The sequence below is a fragment of the Periplaneta americana genome, chromosome 16, assembly GCF_040183065.1.
Source record: "Periplaneta americana isolate PAMFEO1 chromosome 16, P.americana_PAMFEO1_priV1, whole genome shotgun sequence".
NCBI lineage: Eukaryota > Metazoa > Arthropoda > Insecta > Blattodea > Blattidae > Periplaneta > Periplaneta americana.
Genome location: NC_091132.1, coordinates 150395078 through 150415591, shown reverse-complemented (window position 1 = coordinate 150415591; position 20514 = coordinate 150395078). Strand labels below are relative to the sequence as shown.

At 35.3% G+C, this 20514-nt stretch overlaps 1 protein-coding gene across 2 annotated transcripts in view; it reads right to left on the bottom strand.

The window, feature by feature from the left end:
- LOC138691317 (zinc finger protein ZFP2-like) overlaps positions 1-20514 on the bottom strand; it is a 499579-nt gene that overhangs the window by 370648 nt on the left and 108417 nt on the right. Inside the window, exon 4 of one of the 2 annotated variants that reach the window (XM_069813189.1) lies at positions 15490-15592. The exons of the other annotated variant lie outside the window; for it this stretch is intronic. Within the exon in view, the coding sequence (XP_069669290.1) occupies positions 15505-15592 (88 nt within the window). The 3' untranslated portion in view covers positions 15490-15504. Of the gene's footprint in view, positions 1-15489; positions 15593-20514 lie in introns of those variants that run through there. 2 annotated transcript variants of the gene reach the window in all.

Sequence of the window (20514 nt, the reverse complement as noted above, 5' to 3'; positions counted from 1 at the left end):
GAAGGGCTAGTGAACAAGCAGATTTTCCCATTCCTCTTGACCGCTTGAACGAACACTTTGTAAAGGACCCCACCTTAGTCGACACAACAAAACAAGGCATAGTTTTGCCTGAATCAGCTCCCCCAACTCGAGACAAATTCTGTTTTACCGACGTCACTCCTATTGACCTAATGAAAGCCATCTGACGCATCAAGACGAAAGCCCAAGACCCGGACAACATTAGCATATTACTCATACAGAAAATACAAAACATAGTAATACCTACAATTGCACATATCTTCAATAATTCCTTAATCACTAAAACTTTTCCTAAAATATGGACGTAAGCTTTCGTTCTTCTTCTTCTTCTTCTTCTTCTTCTTCTTCTTCTTCTTCTTCTTCTTCCAGTAGTCAAAGTTCACACCGACCCTAATTACTATAGACCAATAAGCATCTTCCAGCCATATCAAGAGCACTGGAAACAATCGTACACAGACAACTTACTGACTACATGAACGAACATAAATTATTCGGTAAGTATCAGTCAGGTTTCAGAGCTGGACACAACACAAGCACTGCTCTACATAAAGTGACCGAAGACATTCATAAAGCTATTCACTCTAATAAAGTAACAATACTAACACTTCTTGACCTTGGTAAAGATTTGAACTCTGTAAATTTTGACCTGCTCACCCATAAATTGAGAAATCTGTATTTGCCAGAGACTGCTGTGTGTTGTTTCGAATCCTCCTTGCTTACTCTGACCATGTTGTTCACGATATAAACTATCTCTTGTAAGGCATTGTAACTTCACTTGTACATCAGTACATCTCTTCCCACTTAGACCGACTAAACGACGTTATAGATAAACTGAACGAAGACATTGACTCGATTGTGACATGGACAAAGAAACTTCATCTTAAAATCAATTCTAGAAAGACACAAGCAATTATATTAGGACACAAACGGCAAACCGACGCTGTAAAACACCTCGACAATTCCTACGTTAAAGTACAGATGGTATTCCTTTCCTTTCTTCACTAAAAATTCTCGGCATTCACATGGATAATAATCTCTACTGGGACATCCAAATCACAGAAAGCTGCAAAAAAATACATTCTATTTACCATTTGCTAAAAAGGATAAATGTTCATCTTCCCTCTTGTTTAAAAAAGTTCCTTGTGCAGACGCTTGCATTTCCCTATTTTGACTATGCTGACATTTTACTAACTGACCTTTCCAGCGACAGCAAAACGAAACTTCAACTTGCTCATAATTTGTGTGTACGTTTTGTAAACAATGTTCGCAAATATGATCATATTACCCCATCTCTGGAAGCAGTAGGTTGACTTAAACTAGATAAAAGAAATTTAGGCTCAACTGCAGTATTTGTCCCGCTATGCTGTAACATCTGAAGGAGTGCCAACATATTTCTAACGCTTTTTGCGCTACCAACCTTAACTCATCTGCCTCCACTGTAACGAAAATTGTTACTTATGCCAATCTTCCTCTCGATAAAAACCTAATGCAGGTCGAGCAGAGAGTACAAGACGCGCAAAGAGTGTAAAATACTGTTGTCTTATTACAAAGATTATGTTTGTAGTAGGTAGGAACGGTTCATCTATGGAACCGCCAACATAGGAACCAATTAAGGCCGAATTCGAGCCCCAAAAATATATAATTCATCATTATAGGTATTAAAAATTACAGAGAAAGTCCAAAAAACATGTACACGCAATGCTCCACTTCCGCGAAATTACAGTCTGTAGTTTGGATTCAGTGACGGCATTATATCCTGGGTCTGAGCTCCGAAAATTTATAATTCTTTATTAGAGACATAAAAAATTGCAGGAAAAAATCTAAAAACTTGTATAGACAATGCACATCTTCCGCCAAATTACAGTCTCTTGTTTGGACAAAGTGAGGCAATATTTCCTGAGTTCGAATACCGAAAGTGTAGGCTATAATTGTTTATTAGATGCATACAAATTTCCAGGAAAAATCTAAAAACTTGTATACACACTGTTCGACTTCCGCCAAATTATAGTCTGTAGTTTGGACCCAGTGACGGCATTATTTCCTGGGTTTGAGCCCCGAAAACTTACAATTTTTTATTAAAGGAATAAAACATTTCAGGAAAAATTAAAAACTTGTATACACAATGCAAATCTTCCGCCACATTACAGTCTGTAGTTTTAACCCAATGACGGAATTACTTCCTGAGTTCGAGCCCTGAAAATGTATAATTGCTTATTGTAGGAATAAAGAATTGCAGGAAAAATCTAAACTTGTATACATAATGAACCCCCTCCGTTTAATATCGGACTGTAGTTTGAACCTAGTGAGCGTGTTATCTCCTTAGTTTGAGCCCCTCAAAATTAAAATTCATTTATGTGGGTATGAAGGATTTGCTGGAAAATCTAAATCTAAAAAAAACCTTACATATTGAACCCCTTCCGCTAAATTTCAGTTGTCACTGTCTTCTCAGTGATTGTTTTATTCTCACTCTTCTCTTTCTTTCATGAACTGAACTTTGAGACGAGACAGAGTGGACAGAGGGAAGGCAGAGGGCAGAGAAGGCACAAAAATGACAGAGTGGACTGAGTGTACAGAGGGTGGACTAAAATACAGAGAGTGGACTGAGAGTACAGAAAGTGGACTGTGAGTAGGCCTACAGAGAGTGGAATGAAAGGACAGGCAGTGGACTGAGAGAACAGAAATTGGTCTGAGAGGACAGAGAGTAGACTGAGAGGATAGATGGAGCACTGTGGGGATAGCGAGGGAACTAAAAGAAAAGAGAGGGACCAGAGAGTGAACTGAGAGAAGAGAGAGTGGACAGAGAGGATAGAGTTGACTGAGAGAACAGAGAGTGTACTGAGAGCACAGAGTGTGGACTCAGAGGACAGAGTGAAGACATAGTGGACTGAGAGGACAGAGAATGGACTGAGAAGACAAAGAGTGGACTGAGAAGACAAAGAGTGGACTGATAGGACATAGAGTGAACAGAGAGTGATCTGAGAGAACAGGGAAGGGACAGAGAGTAGACTGAGGTGACAGGGAGTGAACTGAGAGAACAGAGTGGGGTGAAAAACTGAGAGTGGATTGAGTGTACAGAGAGTGAACTGAGAGGACAGAGAGTGGACTGAGAGGACAGAGAGAAGACTGTGAGTGAACTGGGGAAACTGCGAGTCAGAATTCTTTCCTCTTAGTCCTCTCTATGCTCACTCACTGTAATTTCAGTATCGGTACTCTCTCTTTGATATCAGTCCACTCTGTTTCCTTTCCCTTTTCTACTACCTCAGTCCTCTCTCTCTCACCTCTCGGTCCAGTCTGCGTCTTCTCAGTTCACTCTTTTTCTCCTCAGCCCACTCCATCCTCTCAGCTTTCTTTGTATCACTTTCCGTCCTTTCAATCCACGCAATGTACCGGTACTCTCATTTCACTCTCTGTAATCTCTGCCCCTTCTCTGTCCTCTCAGTCCACTCTCTGTTCTCTCAATATACTCAAAATTCTCTGTGTTCACTTTCTTTTCTCTCAGTTCACTCTCTGTTCTCTTAGCTCATTCCCACTCCTCTTGTTCTTTCCCTATCCTCTCAGGCTACACACTGTTGTCTGAGTTCTCTCCCTGTCTTCTCCGTCCACTCTGTCCCTTCATTCCATTCTCTGCCCCTCAGTCTACTCTCTGTACTCTCAATTCACTCTCTGTAATCTCTGTCCACTTTCTTTCCTGTCAGTCCACTTCCTTTCCTCTCAGTCTACTCTCTGTCCCCTCCGTCCACTCTCTGTCCTCTCAGTCCACTCTCTGGTCTCTCAGTCTACTCACCATCCTCGCTCTCCACCTTCTTGTCACTTAGTTCAGTCTCTGTTCCCTCTGTTCTCTTAGCTTACTCCCTATCCCACAGTGCTCTATCTATCCTCCCAGGCTCCTGTCTGTCCTCTCAGTCCACTGTCATTCCTCTCAGTCCACTATCTTCTCTCAGTTCACTCTCTGTACTCTCAGATCATTCTCTGTCCTCTCAGTTCACTCTCTGTACTCTAATTCCAGTCTCTGTTCTCTCAGTCCTTGCAACAATTTCTACAGCTATAGGACATTTGTCACAGCGTTATATCAAGATGCCAACAACACCTAAAGGAACGGCAAGGGTTAAGCACGGATTTTATACGATTTGGCGTTTTCCTAACTATATAAGTGCAATTGACTGAACACATGTGAAAATACAATCACCAGGTTGAGGAGATGCAGAAATCGCAAAGAATTTTTTTTTTCAATTCATGTGCAAACTGTGTCTGATTCTTCCTTGTTGATTCGAGACATTGTGGCTAGGTGGCCAGGCTCATCTCATGACTCACATATTTTTAATTCTTCAATAATTAAGAGGCGATTTGAAGATGGAGAATTTGGTGCAGCCATTCTAGTTGGAGATAGTGGATATGCTGTACAAAATTATCTCATTACACCACTGACAATTACACACACGCCAGAGGAACAACTTTTTCAGGAGGCCACCATAAGGACTATAAGTCCAGTAGAGAGGAGCTATGGGGTATAGAAAAGAAGATTTCCTGTTTTAACTACTGGAATCAAACTAAAATTGGACAGAATTCAAAGTGTAATTGCGGCAACAGTTATTTTACACAATATAGCTTGCAATGAGAATGAAAATATACCTCCTATTACTGATGACCAGTTGGATGCCATTAACGCTGTGCATAACTTCCCTCAAGCAGCTAACAACCACCCAAATGTAGCAGAAAATGTCAGGCGAAACCACCTTATCCATCAGTACTTCCATGATTTGTTGGTGAACCAGTGAAGGAAGAGATTAAATTAACATAAAATAAGTTTCATTCACTGCAGTACATGTAACATTGTTTATTATTCATGTTAAACTTGCATATTTTCAAAAGTATACTATAACTTCACTTCACTGGAAATTAAGCATTACCAGCACCTTATCCATCAGTACGTTCATGACTAAAATTTGTTTGTGAATCAGTGAAACAAAGGGATGAAATTAAGATAAAGTAAGTTTCATTCACTGCAGTACATGTAACATTGTTTATTATTCATGTTAAACTTGGATATTTACAAAAGTATATATTATAACTTTACTTCACTGAAAATTAAACAGTACCAGTAACTTACACCATATTTATTAAGCCTAAAATTGTTATTTTTCTTTAAACCTGACTTATTATCTTGTGTGGTGTAGCTTTAAATGCAACACAACCTCCATAATATAGAATCTAATGATGACCTGACTTAACTGCAACTGTGTTGTATAAAATATTACTACTGATACACAAACATTCTAACACATTATAGTGTAGTCACAATTTATGTAAAAATTCCATTTTATTTTAATTACGCAGTGATGTTACAAGTTGAAATATATCTGCATTTGTATCAAAATTATATCAATGTCGGATTTCAATGACAGAACGTAACTAATTACTTGAAATATGCAGTGTGTTTATTTTCTAACATATAAGAAATTAGCTGGAGGGAATATACTGTATATTTCTTATTATGTTCATTCTATTAAAATAATTAGAAATGAAACTAACAATTTATTTATGAACATTTTGATGTCATGTTATAATTAGGCCTAGGCCTACTGTTTTTTTTCTTATGTATTATTAATATATTATAAACTAGCCATACCCGTGCACTCCGCTGCACCTGTTAGAAATAAATATAAAGTAATTACATAATTAAAATAGGACGTTTGATCCAGGGAACATTCGTGTTTGTTAGAAGGATAAATCGTTTAATATGTTACTTAATTGAAATTGTATTTAAATAATGAAATTGCGATCATTTTGGTCCAGAGAGCACTCATTTGGTGCAATGACAATTCCTTTAACATGTTTCTTATTTGTTATTACACGCAATAGTTTAATGAAGATTGACATATCATTTAGTTTTAATGTGTAAACTTTATATTACTTGCTATATGGTTCCATTGAATTATGGTAATAACTTAATTTTAACCCCTGTTTCCTACGTCTTCAATAAATGGCGATTGGCCCACTATGGTTCCGAAACCTTCAAATAACTTAAATAGTGATACAGCATAAACAGTGATATGTAATTATATTTCTTTCTTTCGAAAATGTAAGAATTCACGATCTCCTATGGAATGCCATGGAATGAATAAATGTGTTTTTTCTTCCTACTCAAAAATTTTATATTTTGCACATGGGAATTACTGCAGGAACAACAACGCTACAATCTGAGGTGGCGGTGAAAACGTATTGTATTGTTATTTTAAAAGTCTATCAGACCTACCAAATTTTGCACAGAATAAAACTTATCGGAAATCATTTTTAAAGAAATTTTTGTTATGTAACATTTTTTACAAAAAAGCAATAATAAGCAAGTTATTTCGATTTAATTCAGGTCCCGTTAAATGAAGTATTTTGAATGCCATGTAGCCTAAAATCTAAATTACAACGAACTTAATTTATATTTCAATTTTCATCGAAATCCGTTCAGCCATTATCGCGTGAAAAGGTAACAAACATCCAGACATACATACAAAAATGCCAAAAAAGCGATTTTCGGTCTCGGGATGAATAATTATACATGTTAACACCAATTATTTTTGGAAAAGCGAAAATTACCAGAAAATTTTCGGCTACATATTTATTATTAGTATATATTATATTATATTATATTATATTATATTATATTATATTATATTATATTATATTATATTATATAAAAAGTGCGTTGATAACGGATGTACTCCGATAAGAAAGTTTTTAATCTGTTGTGGGGGGGTCTTGAATCTCAGAAGCAACAACTTTTACAACAGCGCAACTTAATCTGCTTGGCTCATTACCCAATTTTTTTTTGCATTGCATTTATTGCAAATATAGTCTATTTTATGTATCTTAACACGATTCGATTGAGCATAGTTAAAATTTGAATTATAAAATAATGGATTGCTAAGCTAATGTACTATTACTGCATACTAAATCAATACACTCTCGTTGTTCGTTAATTCTCCGAGATTAAAATGAGTGTGTACATAAATATTATTTTAAGAAATACATGAAACGAATTTACAAAAAAGCGTATCAAATTTTCTGTGCTTAGGAAGCTATTTTAATCTTACCTGTCCTCGATTTACTAAGAAGTTACTGTAATAACATTATAGCAGTATGTCCATCTGGAGAAACTACACTTTCCAATGGTGAAATAATAATTAATTATACAAATCGGTTAATTTAGCTTCCGATATTACTTCATGCAAACACAGAAACATTGTCTGTAGGCTAAGTTTAATAGCTTTCGATTGTTGCTGTCCAAGGCCCCTTTTTCGACTGTTGTTGTCCAAGGCCCCTTATAGACGAAGTCATTTGTTATTTCATTGCACCGTATTAGATGGCGTTATTTTAATTTTAAAACTCATTTATCTCATTAAATATCAGTCCTATAAAAATTTTGTAAAGAAAAAAACTTATCGGAAATAATTTTTAAAGAAACTTTTGTGATGTAGATTTATTTAATTCAGGCCCCCTTATAACCCCCCTTTTAAATAAAGTATTTTGAATACCATATAGCCTAAAATCTAAGTTACAGTGAACTTAATGTATATTCCAATTTTCATATAAATCGGTTCAGCCATTATCGCGTGAAAAGGTAACAAACATACAGACAGACATACAAACAAAAATTTCAAAAATGCGATTTTCGGTTTCAGGGTGCTTAATTATATATGTTAGGACCAATTATTTTTGGAAAATCGAAAATTGCCAGAAAAATTTCGGCTACAGATTTATTATTAGTTTAGATAAGCCATATATAAATTATGTGATAGGTGATAACACGCAATAAATTTGGTTTTGAATTGGAATTAAGCTAATCTACCTACTGATTAACTTGTTATTCAATTATTTAAGAAGCTACATAAATTTAAATATCTTTTGTTTTAAGTATCATGATAACCTGATGTGATATGTTTATTATGGTATTATTAATACAGTGAATGATATAAACCGAATGACTTTATGAAAATATCAAAATGACATCATAACATATTAGGACCACTAAAAACCACTACAAAACTGAAGTTATCAATACTGCCTTTAAATATATAAGTTACCGGTACCTAAAGTGATTTAATATGCTAGATTAAATTTTTTAATTTAAATAAAAAAGAACATATAGACTTGAACAAAATAAACACCATAACTACATCAAAATCTTGTGATTTCAGTTAGCTGTTTGTTTTAAGGTCCAATTCCGTATTCCTAACATCAAGTTCAAGAATTCTTCTTTTCATCTTAAGACCAAACTCCTTATTTTTTATATAAAGTTCTGTGAATTTCTTCTTCACTGTATGTTCTTCTTTCATAATATATGTTACCAGGACTTTAAATTCATGCTCCATCCTTTGGAATTGAATTTGATCCTCTATTGCTTGTTTTTGTAACTGCAGAACTTGTTTTTCTTGCCATAATGCCATAATTTTCTTTCCTGCCAATGAACTGTCTTGTGATGGTCTTTTCTTCTTTACTAGGAGTGGAGTAGAAGTAGGTTTCCTTAGGTCCCGAATACTGAATTGACTGCTACATGGAATGGCTTCTACTTCATTAATTTGTATATTATCCTGAGATACTATTATATTGGTATATCTTCAGTTACCTGATCAGTGGGATTTGAATCGTTACCTGCGACAAATGCTTGGGATTCAGAAGCTACAGACTTGTATAGATTCACAGATGAAAAGGAAATTACTTTGGAATTTTGAATTGATTGGATTTGAGGAGGAAATTGTGCTTTTTCCAATGTTTGCAGATGGGTGCTCCACAGATGCGAGTAGTGAAGACTGGCCAGTACAATCAGAGTCACATACAGATGGTAGCCCCTCAAGTTGTATTGTGCCAATAATCTCTTTTATTTTAATATAAGTTATTATTAAGTTCGGTTGATTTGGGTCTCCACCTGCACCTATGTGTATTTTTTATCTTCAGAAAATCTCCTTTTACAGGTCTTTTTGAGGTTTTCATACTTTAATATTGTGACAGCGACGTGAGATTCGAACTCACGACCAGCGTCCCGCAAGAGAGAAGATCGCGCGGAGCACTTTGGGATGGCGCGCGGCGGAGATGGGAAAAGGCCAACGCGGCGAGAGAGAGGAGAGGGCTCTGGATTTTTCTGGAGTGCCATCTCTAGAGACGCGTGGAACTTTCGAGGCTACGTCGCTGTGGTTATAAATTAAGGACGCGAAGGAACGACAGCAGTTTTCAGTTATTCAGTCAGTGAGTAAGCCAGAGCAAGCAAGCCAGACTTGTGTGCCGGAGTTCGACTCGAGTGTGCGTCCGCATCTGCGTCAGCATCCGAAGGCCTGAGTTCGAGTGCAGTGGACCGCAGTTGGAGGGACCTGAGTTCGAGTGCAGTGGACCGCAGTTGGAGGGACCCGAATTCGAGTGCAGTGAACTGTCTCTGAAGGTCTGTGGTTCGAGATACTGTGAACTCGAGTGACTGAGATAGAAGAACTGTGAACTGAGAACTGATAGTTCTGATCTGTAAATAGTGCTTTGTAAAAATTAGTTAAGATTAACAGTTCATTGTTGTTCGTAATAGTCCAAGTAAATTGTCATTGTCGTCGGTGGAGTGCTATAACGAATACTGTGTTGAGTGAAAATTCTATTGTTGACGAGAGCGTTTAAGGTGAATTGTAGAAAGGAATTATTGTTGTGAGGAATAAATTACATTGTTGTCACTAATAAAATTCACAATATCTTCCAATCTCTTACCATACTACAGTTCCACTAATTTCATGAAACTTTCTGCTAGTTCTAGCCAAGCTTTTTCTGTCTTTTAAAGATATACTATCGGTTTTCTTACATTCTAATATATCTTTCTTTGTACTAACTAAAGAGAGCAGTAAATCAATTTCTACTGGACTAAAATTCTTACTTTTTTCCCCTGAATTCTCTATTTCTGAACACAGGACTTTACAGTGTACATTAATCAGCTTATGATAATCTGATCAAAATTCATAATGGACGATGAAGCAATCATACAGTGCAACCAACCGTTTACTGAAATAAAAATAATACAAGAGGATGACACCTATTATGAATATTTAGGCCCTGGGTTTAGGTCACTGGAAAACTGGACAGAGCAAATGTTGGCACCCTAACCTCTTTCTTTAACTTCATCCATTCTATTACCAAACAAAAATGTGAAACAGTAATTGTGCCAATTCACCAAACAAAAGGCTGTTTTTATTACGTTATTTATAAATATTCATTTTTATTGAGCATGTACTTAACAATTATTTTAACATCCTACCTTCAAATATTTTCTCTTGCTCCCTTGCTCTGAGTATTTGCCCATTCTAGCCAATTATAAACTAGGGCCTGTGAATATTACATAAATAGATTAAGTCACATACTAAAATGTTAAAAATAAAAGCAATTTCCCTTAGAATTATCAAGATCCTGGGTACATCAGGTAGGCCTAATTTAGTGGGTTATCGAACACGTTAAAATGCTGGAAGTTGTCTTCTTGAAATTAATTCGATCATGATTTTCGGAGGGAAAGGAATAAACTAAAGGAAATTAATTTTTATATTAAAATGGATCCATATATGCCATCAGATAATGCACATTAACACAAGACACAAGTTATTCTACGATCTTGCCTATCAGAGAAAAGTGGAATCGAGAATGCTTTCCAATAAATTCAAGAAAACTATTGATTAAATGATAGACAACACTTCACATGGATATAAATGATTTATTTGTGAAACTAGTAGATGCATTCCTTCTTTATTTGCGTTGATTTGATTATAGCATTAATTCTCTGTAAACAGCTGACATCGTGATCTGTGGCTGACATGTTGACGCGCCATCAGTAATCAAGTTATTGTTCTGTGTAGCCAACACCTGAGAAACCATGAGCATCTAGTGCCAACATTAGTTTAAACGGGTGGGCTGCCAGATATTTATGGAGAAAATGGAAGCATGTTTAAACTGAATAGTAAAGTTGAACGGGTTTAATTTATCCCAAGTTTAACTAATTTTGGAGAAAACGGCCCTAAATGATGCAATATAACTGCCGCCATTTGTTGAGTCTCAACAATTGTGAAATGTACCTGCTAAAACGGTTTAAGTACATGTTACTATTAGAGCACTAGCTTAATCTATGGTGTGGTAGCTCCTTTACTTGTTCTTGTCTTGCGCATGCGCAGTTTCCCATCATTGGACTTGAAAAATTTCTTGCGGGACACTAAGTGCAGTTTCTCCGAAATTTACATTCACTTCTCCTCTTCGAAATATTGAATTCTTCTATTTCTTCGTACTTGTCGTCTCGCTTCACTTACCTTTCTTCCCACCATAATCTGAACACAAACTCTCGCCATCAAACAGTACTAACAATACCATCCCATCGCACCTCCTCATACTCATTCTCTTTCACAATAGCCCTGCCAAAACTCTGGAATTCGCTACCTGCTAGCATCAGGGACTGACGAAATAAAATTGATTTCAAACGCAAACTTACTAGGCACTTGGTCATTAATTGAGACTCGTTCAGACTTGGTTTCTTGTAAATAGTTCTCTTAATCTATCGCAAAATATTTCAATATCCGGTAATTTGTATTGTATAATAATTATAATGTATAATTTCAAGAATATTTAAGAAATAGTGCGAAGTGGTCTATCCAATGTCATTTTCTAAATCAGCGCCCCAAACACCACAAAAACAGGTCTAAAACCGGGAAACCTAAAGAAGCGTATTCACCTGTGCTGTCGGCCTCGGTAGCATAGTCGGTATAGCGCTGTGCTCGAGGTTGCAGGTTCGATCCCCGCTCAGATCGATGGCATTTAAGTGTGCTTAAGGCTGATATCACGTCGCTATTTTCCAAGTGTATAAACTTCGATATATTGCAAGTTTTCTTTGCATTGGATTACATCGAATACGGACCACCAGTGTGGTTTAATACCGTGAAAACAGGATGTACAGCTTATGCCACATGTTTGCAACAGTATTTATACGATGAAAGAGTAATGGAATGGAGAAAAACTCTCTCCGGAAATATCATATGTACTTCGGTACATTAAAATAATAAAATAAAATAAAATAATAAAATAATATAACAGTATTTATGGTGAGAGACTGTATAATAATTGCGTCCAATTTCTGAAAGAATAATAAGGGCACACTAACATGAATTGCGGATGTGTTAGCGTTCTTGAGTTTTGTAATTACATAACATATGTGCCTCACATTTCTGTAAATTTATGAATTAAGAGAATTAAATAGGCACAATGTACTGAACACTTCCCTTTTACGAAGTATGGTGACGTCGATCAATATTCCTTTGTAAGTTCATTATATTATTCTGAGGTAAGATAGTTGATTTGAAAAACATTTTTACATTTATTCTCTTCCGCATCCCAATACAAGGACAAAAAACACACATCACTCTTATTTTATAATTGCCGATGGTATCTTGCACTATCCCCAACTCCATAAGCATAAATTCCGCTACATTATGAGTTGTAGGTGTGTGTACTGATTAAATATGGAGCATTCGGAAATACATTAAGGTATCATGCACATAAGTTTTAATGTGTTTTCTGACATAATTTATATTACATCCTGAGTATAGGCCTATATATTGCTTTCGCGTTTTAATTAACTAGATCTCCCTTGTTGACTACTTAATTGACACGAGAAAGCAATATATATATATACTGTATATTTCTAATGTATAATGTTCCGAAATCAAATGTGTGAATTGTATTTGGTTCAAGTTCATATTATATTCACAACAGCCATAAACTTTAATAAAGAGACACTTTACAGCAGAAACATAAGTAGTGCCTAATGATATTTAATTATAACATACTGTATTTATTTTATAAAGATAAATCTGAAACACGTTGCTTTAATTTTATCTCTGTAATAACTCACTACAAATATTAATTTTCTTTTATTATTATGTAATGTTACATAACGTTGGAATACAGAATGTATGTTATCTTAAATATCTATTTTAATACTATTAACGTAATGGCTCTGTTACTAAAGAAATCGGGCATCCGTAAGTATTTGTTTTTTATGTAGTTAATGTAAAAGTTAATCAGATTCCTCCCTGTGAAGTTTTTTGAGTACTCATCATAATTTTTTTTTTGTTTGAGCCACCTTACATATTACGATCACGTATTTTGTAGGTCTCCTTGCATACATTTTTATTTTGCAGATCTAATTTTATTTTCAGTCAAGCACTTACAATGGTACGGCATAGCTTATTTCTATGCTAATTTTGAGAAAGCTGTGATATTTTAATTACTAGGTGTGATTACAATCTTAGGTAAAATTAGAGGTATGCAAGATGTTATAGAAGAACGAATGAAATTTGTGTGGTAAGTTTGTGTGATATATACAAATTTAAACTTCTAAAATTATTTTTTAATTCTGCTACATTTGGGCACACTGGTATCTTATTGGACAGCGGCATCTGGTAAAACAGGTAAGGTCAAATAAGATACCTGATTGGAATTATAGAGCGTTAGAAAATGTCCTAAGTACAATAAGGAATTTAATGTAGCAGAGATGTGATGCGAACAATTAATAACACATTTATTTGTAAGAAGCTCCTCGCATTTTTTACTTGTTCTTTTCAATTGATAACCTTTGAATGTGATTTACAAGTATTCAATAGGAAGAGAAAGTGGAAGTATCTTCAGAAGAGGGTGAAGTGTTAACTGAGAGGTGAGTGTACTGTGCTGGTTTTGCTTCTTCCATTTTTTCAGAACTTTATTTAATGGCTAAGTAGGAAATAAAATTTATAATGAATGATACTATTTTGATCTACTATATTTTTCTGGTTATTTTTATAAAAGCTTCAATACAATATCTTCGTGCTGAAGTGACGTTAGATTCACTAAATTATCATTACCATAAGTAATACACTACAAGTCCTACTATATCTGCTGCTTTATTATTCTGCTGTCTTTCGAGAACCATGATCGCTTTTAGGGTACGATCTGACATATTTTGTATAGTATTCCGGGTCTGAATTATTTTTTACTATTTTGTACGGCACATATCTGCATGTGGTCTCTGATATTATTTGTTTAAAATTTTCTCAAACTTGACCTATGTTTTTTTTTTTCCTTCGTCTAAGAATTTGTTATACTGATCTAGAAGGTAACCTTGTAAATCGTTTATATCTGCTTTGTTATACTGCCATATTTTTCTAGTGATATCTACACGGACATTTGTCTGAAGCCAATTTAGCTCAAGTTGAACACTGTTATGGTCACTGATTCCAGGTAATACTTGTGAAGAGTGAAAACTACCCCAGTGTCATATCAAGAAGACATCTAAAAGGTTATTGTTCCTTGTAGGTTTGTGACATGTGTAAATCCTTGCTCCCATATTAGGTACTTTACAAAAGTTTATGAAAGGGTGTTTGAGTCTATTTGATCATTCCAGTTCACTGCGAGTAGATTTAGAACCCTTGCTAATACGATCTTCCTTTCTAACGGTATTAAGGATATCTTTTCTTGCAGCTTACTCAAAGTAAAGTAGTTTGCTTCGTTCTGGGGCTAAAGCATGCTATTATATCCCATTTTTCACCATTGTATTTATTATTGATTTGTACTGCTATAATTTCTGCTTCTGCTTCTGCTGTCTACTGTACCCGTTGTAATACAAAAATACTCCTCCGCCCCCTCTCATCTAGATCGCTTCTGTAACACAACACTCGCTGTCTTGGTTTGCATCAGGGCGCTCGCGTTCGATCTCGTTGAAGTTGGAACAGGCACGAGTCACCTGTTCCATTGCCATTATTTCGTAAGATCTAACTCAGGCCGCGAATGCGTAAATCGTACAGATTTTTTAAGAACTGTTGTATAATTTCACACAATATTATGTCACACGAAAAACTCTTCGAACTTAATTGTTTTCCGAATTATCACTATGTAAATAAACTAGCTTGATGAAACAGTATATTCCACACTTCTCAATAGGTAACTTCTACAGTTTCCAGCGATACTCGGGTAAGTTCGTGTCTGCTCGAGCCTGCTTCGGAGGAAACATTGCTTGAGACTCCCACTCACATCATCACGCACAGCATACGAGAAGGGCTCGAGTCGTTTTCACTTTACTGCAATAAGCTTGCTAACGATAGCTGTTTTCGCTTTTCGAAAACTGCAGTATAAGTATATCTCACAATCTCAGTTAAGGGGGCAGAGAGAAAGGGAACAGCTTGTTCCCTCTTTTCTATGGAGGAACCGCCACTCTTTCACATATTCCATTCTTCTCCATGTTCACATATGAAATGCTTATACGAGGCACATCCAGAAAGTAAGTTTCCCGATTTTCCCCTTGAAAGTAAACGTAATTAGCCGTGTCAATTGCGCATGCGTAACAGATCTATGACGTATCAATCATATGCCAGCCGGACAGAAAGCACTTCACTAGTCTCTTCCTTGTTTATTTTTCTAGAACTTGCTCTTCTCTATCCTTTTTCTTTTTTAAGATGTAACTACTTACAGATTTAGGAACAAATGGAACTTTAAGTTAGTGTTTGCGTTTTTCAGTATCAGCAGAGTGCTTGTCCTCCCATCATGGGTGATGCTGAAAGGACAGAGACACATTTTATATCAGACTATCGGATGGTAAGAATAAACATGTGTATATAGTATACGCCTATACTGAACTCTTTTTAGTAAATACTCTTGTTAGTAAGAATAAAAACATTTGAGTACCTACTCATTTTTTATTACATACTCATAACATGGAAGCATAGTAGAATATACTCAAGTGTCCATTTTGTACAGAATGTATACTCATGCTTGATAAGAATAAAAGCTAGTATATTCTCATTTTTTAAATTTCGTTCTCATGTTATTCTGAGTATGGATTGTAGCAGGCTCTATTCTGAGTATCTGCTGACTTGTGTTCAGTTTACAATTAAATTTACAAAATGGCAGAATTTATGAACGATGTAGTGCCTCATGGAAAAATATAGAAAAAGATGCGAAATTCATAAGCATTTAACGCTTCACAAAAGTGAATGTGAAATTGTTTAAACATGCATTTGTTTTTCATAAAAAAACGTAACCTATAAAAATATGAATGGCTATCAAATTATAAGGTTAGATTGTATTGTTAAATATAATTAATAATTACAGTTTATTTTGTAAAATTTGAATTGCAAAATGCAATTATTTGTAACTTCAAAATTATATACGGTATATATATATATATATATATATATATATATATATATATATATATATATATATATACATATATACTGTTTCATAATAAAAAATACAATTAACAAATTAGCATACCTGGAATTCTAGAAATGGACTGTAATCTCCATCAAACATCCCATAATGACGATTTCCCAGTATTATTTTCTTGTTTCCTGTTTTACTAGCGTCATTTATTTGATTCACTCTCGCTTTCATGCTCGTTTATTTATTTATCTATTTACTTATTTATCCATTATCACAATTTACAAAAAGTAAAACACAAACCACTACAGCATGCCGATAGCATGTGGGGGGGGGGGGAACTGAGCATCATGGTGCAATGTGGTCAAAGAGGATAGGTAACACGAGTACATACTAACTTTTAAATGATCAAGAAGGCTATAAAGATGAGTATATATTCGCGTTATGCGTTATTAGTGTCACTTATGAGTTTCCTACCTGACAGTTCGCTAAAGAACAACAAACATTGTTAAAACATATTGTAGAATATTCACAGTATTAAATCTGTAACAAATGTTATAATAAATTTTAACACTTCTGTCTTCCGATAATCTCTAACCAACACTTACATCATTGTTTAAATTCATTATTTATTGTTCAAGTCGACGCGACGAAGAGAAAATAGAGAGAAAATATGCCTGGACTTACAGTAATTGAATATTAGTGTTCGGAGTAGAACTAAATTTCGTCTTTTGGTTGTGATAGTCTCAATATAGAAATAAGAATTCCTTACAATACAACCTTTTTAATTAGTTTATTTTACGATGCTTTATCAACTGATTTGGTTATCTAGCGTCGACTGATAGGAAGGTGATAATGACAGCGAAATGAGCGCCGAAAGTTACCCACCATTTGATCTTAATTGGTTGAGGGATAACTCAGGAAGAACCTCAACTATGTAACTTGTCCCAACCAACAATAGAGTTGTATCTAATAATTGCGGATACTACGTTAAAATCCATTAACAAAAGATTTGAAAATGTGAATCACTGTAATAATCTATTTACATTTCTTTGTCAATTCAGAGAAATGATCGAAAATTAAATGAAAAAAGAAAATCTTTTTCTGATTTATACGTTTTCCTACAAATTAATGGTGGAAGCGCAAATATTAAAGATATTGATGGTACTGAGCTTTTCAATAAGCTGACAATATACAGAACTTTGCTCAGTGGCATTATAGAAACTGACCCATTAAAAACTTGACATTTAATGAAGAAAAAAAGTAATAATAACTAGATGGTATCATTTCATAATCTCTTCATAGCTCTGAGAATTTTTCTCACTGTTACCAGTCACCAGTTAGTGTATCATTAGATGAAAGGTTTTTTCTAAACTTAAAATTTACAAATACTTATTTAAGAACATCAATGGCTCAAGAAAGGTTTAATAATTTGAGATTATTAGCTATAGAAAAGGAATTCTATAAAAAAAAAGAATTACAATCATCAGATATTACTCATGAACTTTTACCTTCCTTTTCAGACCACTTTCTTGATTTTTCTATACCACAATCACTACTTAACATCCATTGTTATTATTTTTATAGAAGTATGGTCAGTTTAGACAATGTCACTCAGGGTGTGAATGAAGATTTCTGATGAGGGGGGATAGAATCTTATACAGAAAATACCGTACATAATAATAATAATAATAATAATAATAATAATAATAATAATAATAATAATAATCATATTATTATTATTATTATTATTATAATTACTCAACGCTTGGTCGCATTAATTTGCTTGTCTTGCAGCTTGATCATAATAATAATTATATCCATGAGCAGGCTTAAGGTAAGATGTGTAATTCCTAAGGTATTGATTGTTGTCAGGTCGCCTGTGATGATAATACAGAAATATTATTTTCTTTTCTTACTTTATACTTTATAAAGTAGGTAAACTCGTATTAAAACAGATTTTGTGAGGGTGTTAGAAGTTATCCTTGGCAGAGATGTTAATATGAATTTATGAGAGGGGGATAACTTTCCAAAGGGGAAATCTCCCACGTTAATTCGCACCCTACTGTCACTATTTACAATAGCGAGGGATGTTGGCATCACCCCACATCAATTAAACCGTATTATCTCGAGTACGCGAATTCAGATTTCAAACATGTTTACAATTAATGTTGCCTTACCAATTCTAAGAAAGGTACTGCAAGTTTCAGTACTACAGGCTTAATCAATATACAGTAGTTAACAGTTCCGTACATGTGATTGGGGTGTTGACAACACCCCGCGCGACTGTTTAAGGGTTAAATTGTAAATTTACTTGCATTCTGCATTGTTACGAGCGGCACGCAGGCGCCTAACAGCCCAAAATCTGGCCTGCGAGTGGCATTCCTAGCCATTTTTCTTATACGATTTAGCCATTTCTAACCATTTCCAGTTTTCACTGTCTATGTTCACTGAATCATGCAATATGCGTCTGGCGTGATGCAATGGTTACCTTTTCACACGCTCCTGAACTAAGACTGTGATAACAATGATAACATTGTTGACCCATGATGTTATTTGGGTCCTGTGACCAGAGCAGAATGGTCCTATTAGTGTATTTATTTTATTGGGTTATTTTACGACGCTGTATCAACATCTAGGTTATTTAGCGTCTGAATGATATGAAGGAGATAATGCCTGTGAAATGAGTCCGGGGTCCAGCACCGAAAGTTACCCAGCATTTGCTCCTATTGGGTTGAGGGAAAACCCCGGAAAAAACCTCAACCAGGTAACTTGCCCCGACCGGGATTCGAACCCGGGCCATCTGGTTTCGCAGCCAGACGCGCTGACCGTTACTCCACAGGTGTGGACTATTATTGTATTTAAGATTCCACGCAATTATAGACCTTATGACTGATCATTTCATGGTCTGAATTACACTATAGTCGAGTACATTGTTAATAAATTGGTTACATGTGATCTCTCTGGATGGTAAATCGCAGTTGTTTTTCATTTGTTATCGGCAGAACCGGCATATTAGCAATTAATAATAATTAAACAGCATTTGTTTCTCATCGCAGACAGTAAGTGACTTGTTGAAACATCTGTCTGATTCAGTCGTTTCTGTGTTTTTATTTGATCAGTCGCATCTCGCGCGTCGCTGTCCAGTGTTGTTTTAAATTTATATTGTATATTTTTTTGTCATTTTTGCGTATCATGTATTTTTATTTATAATGTCATAACCTCAGTACACAGAAATGGGAGTTGAATGGGAAAACAATGCGGAATCCAAAGATTGGATTCGGGCCGTTCCTTCTAACAGAACGAAAGCATTTTGTAAGTTTTCAAAGCTGAAATTAGATCTACAGTGTATGACAAAAAAAGCATCTAAGTCCACTTAAACATATTATTTCAGCTAGGCCATTCACTTGTAAACTCTAAATAAAGCTTAATTTAAAACCAAGTACATCGGTAATAAATAGCAGTAAAGCTGAAGCACAGTTGTCTTTATTTAATGCTGATCGTCGATCCTTGATCGTCTGGAAGAAGCTTTTTCTCCTGACTTATGACCTTTAAATACTTTGTGTTAGGCATTTTTTCGACATGCTTGGCTGTTAATCAAACCAAAGAATCATTCCACGTCAAATCGCACAGCAACAAAACACGACCTTCCCGTAAATGGTCTAATTTCTTTCCATAAATTCCAGACATCAAGTAAGAAGACACGTATTGTTTTATTTTCACAAATATTAATTATTTGTGTAGTTATGACTACAGTTTGACAACTTCAAGTGAAACCTCGTAAAACACGCAAACTTCTGGAATCTCTCTCTTTCTTTCTTCTCTCTCCCTCGCTCCTCGTCATTCAGTCACCAATCACCACGTAAATATCTGAGAGGGTTTGTGTGGGCACCGCGACCTATAGAAGAACCACTCTCCAGTATTACCACAATAACGGGTTCTTCATTTTTGCTCGACTGTCGGTTAGGAAGGTTCCATTATGCTAGCATTGCAGGCAACTAGTCAACCTTTTAATGCTTTTGTTAGCAGGTTTGACAAACTGTGAGTGGACCTGCAAGTATATAGGGCATAGTGCTCTCTCCCTTCCCTCCTTGCTTTCTCACTTGCTTCTACCCAAGACAGCCAGCGCTCACGTAGTAACTCGGTCAGGGTTTCAGTTCGATTTGTCAATCTATATTTGAAATTACGCAAATTATGCGCGCACTGTTACATAAGCTCACCTGGAACTCTGTGTCTACATATAGTTGAGATTTGCTGTTTGGCGCATTTGAAACTCTAAATGCAATACTTTTATTACTTTAGGGCTATCACATA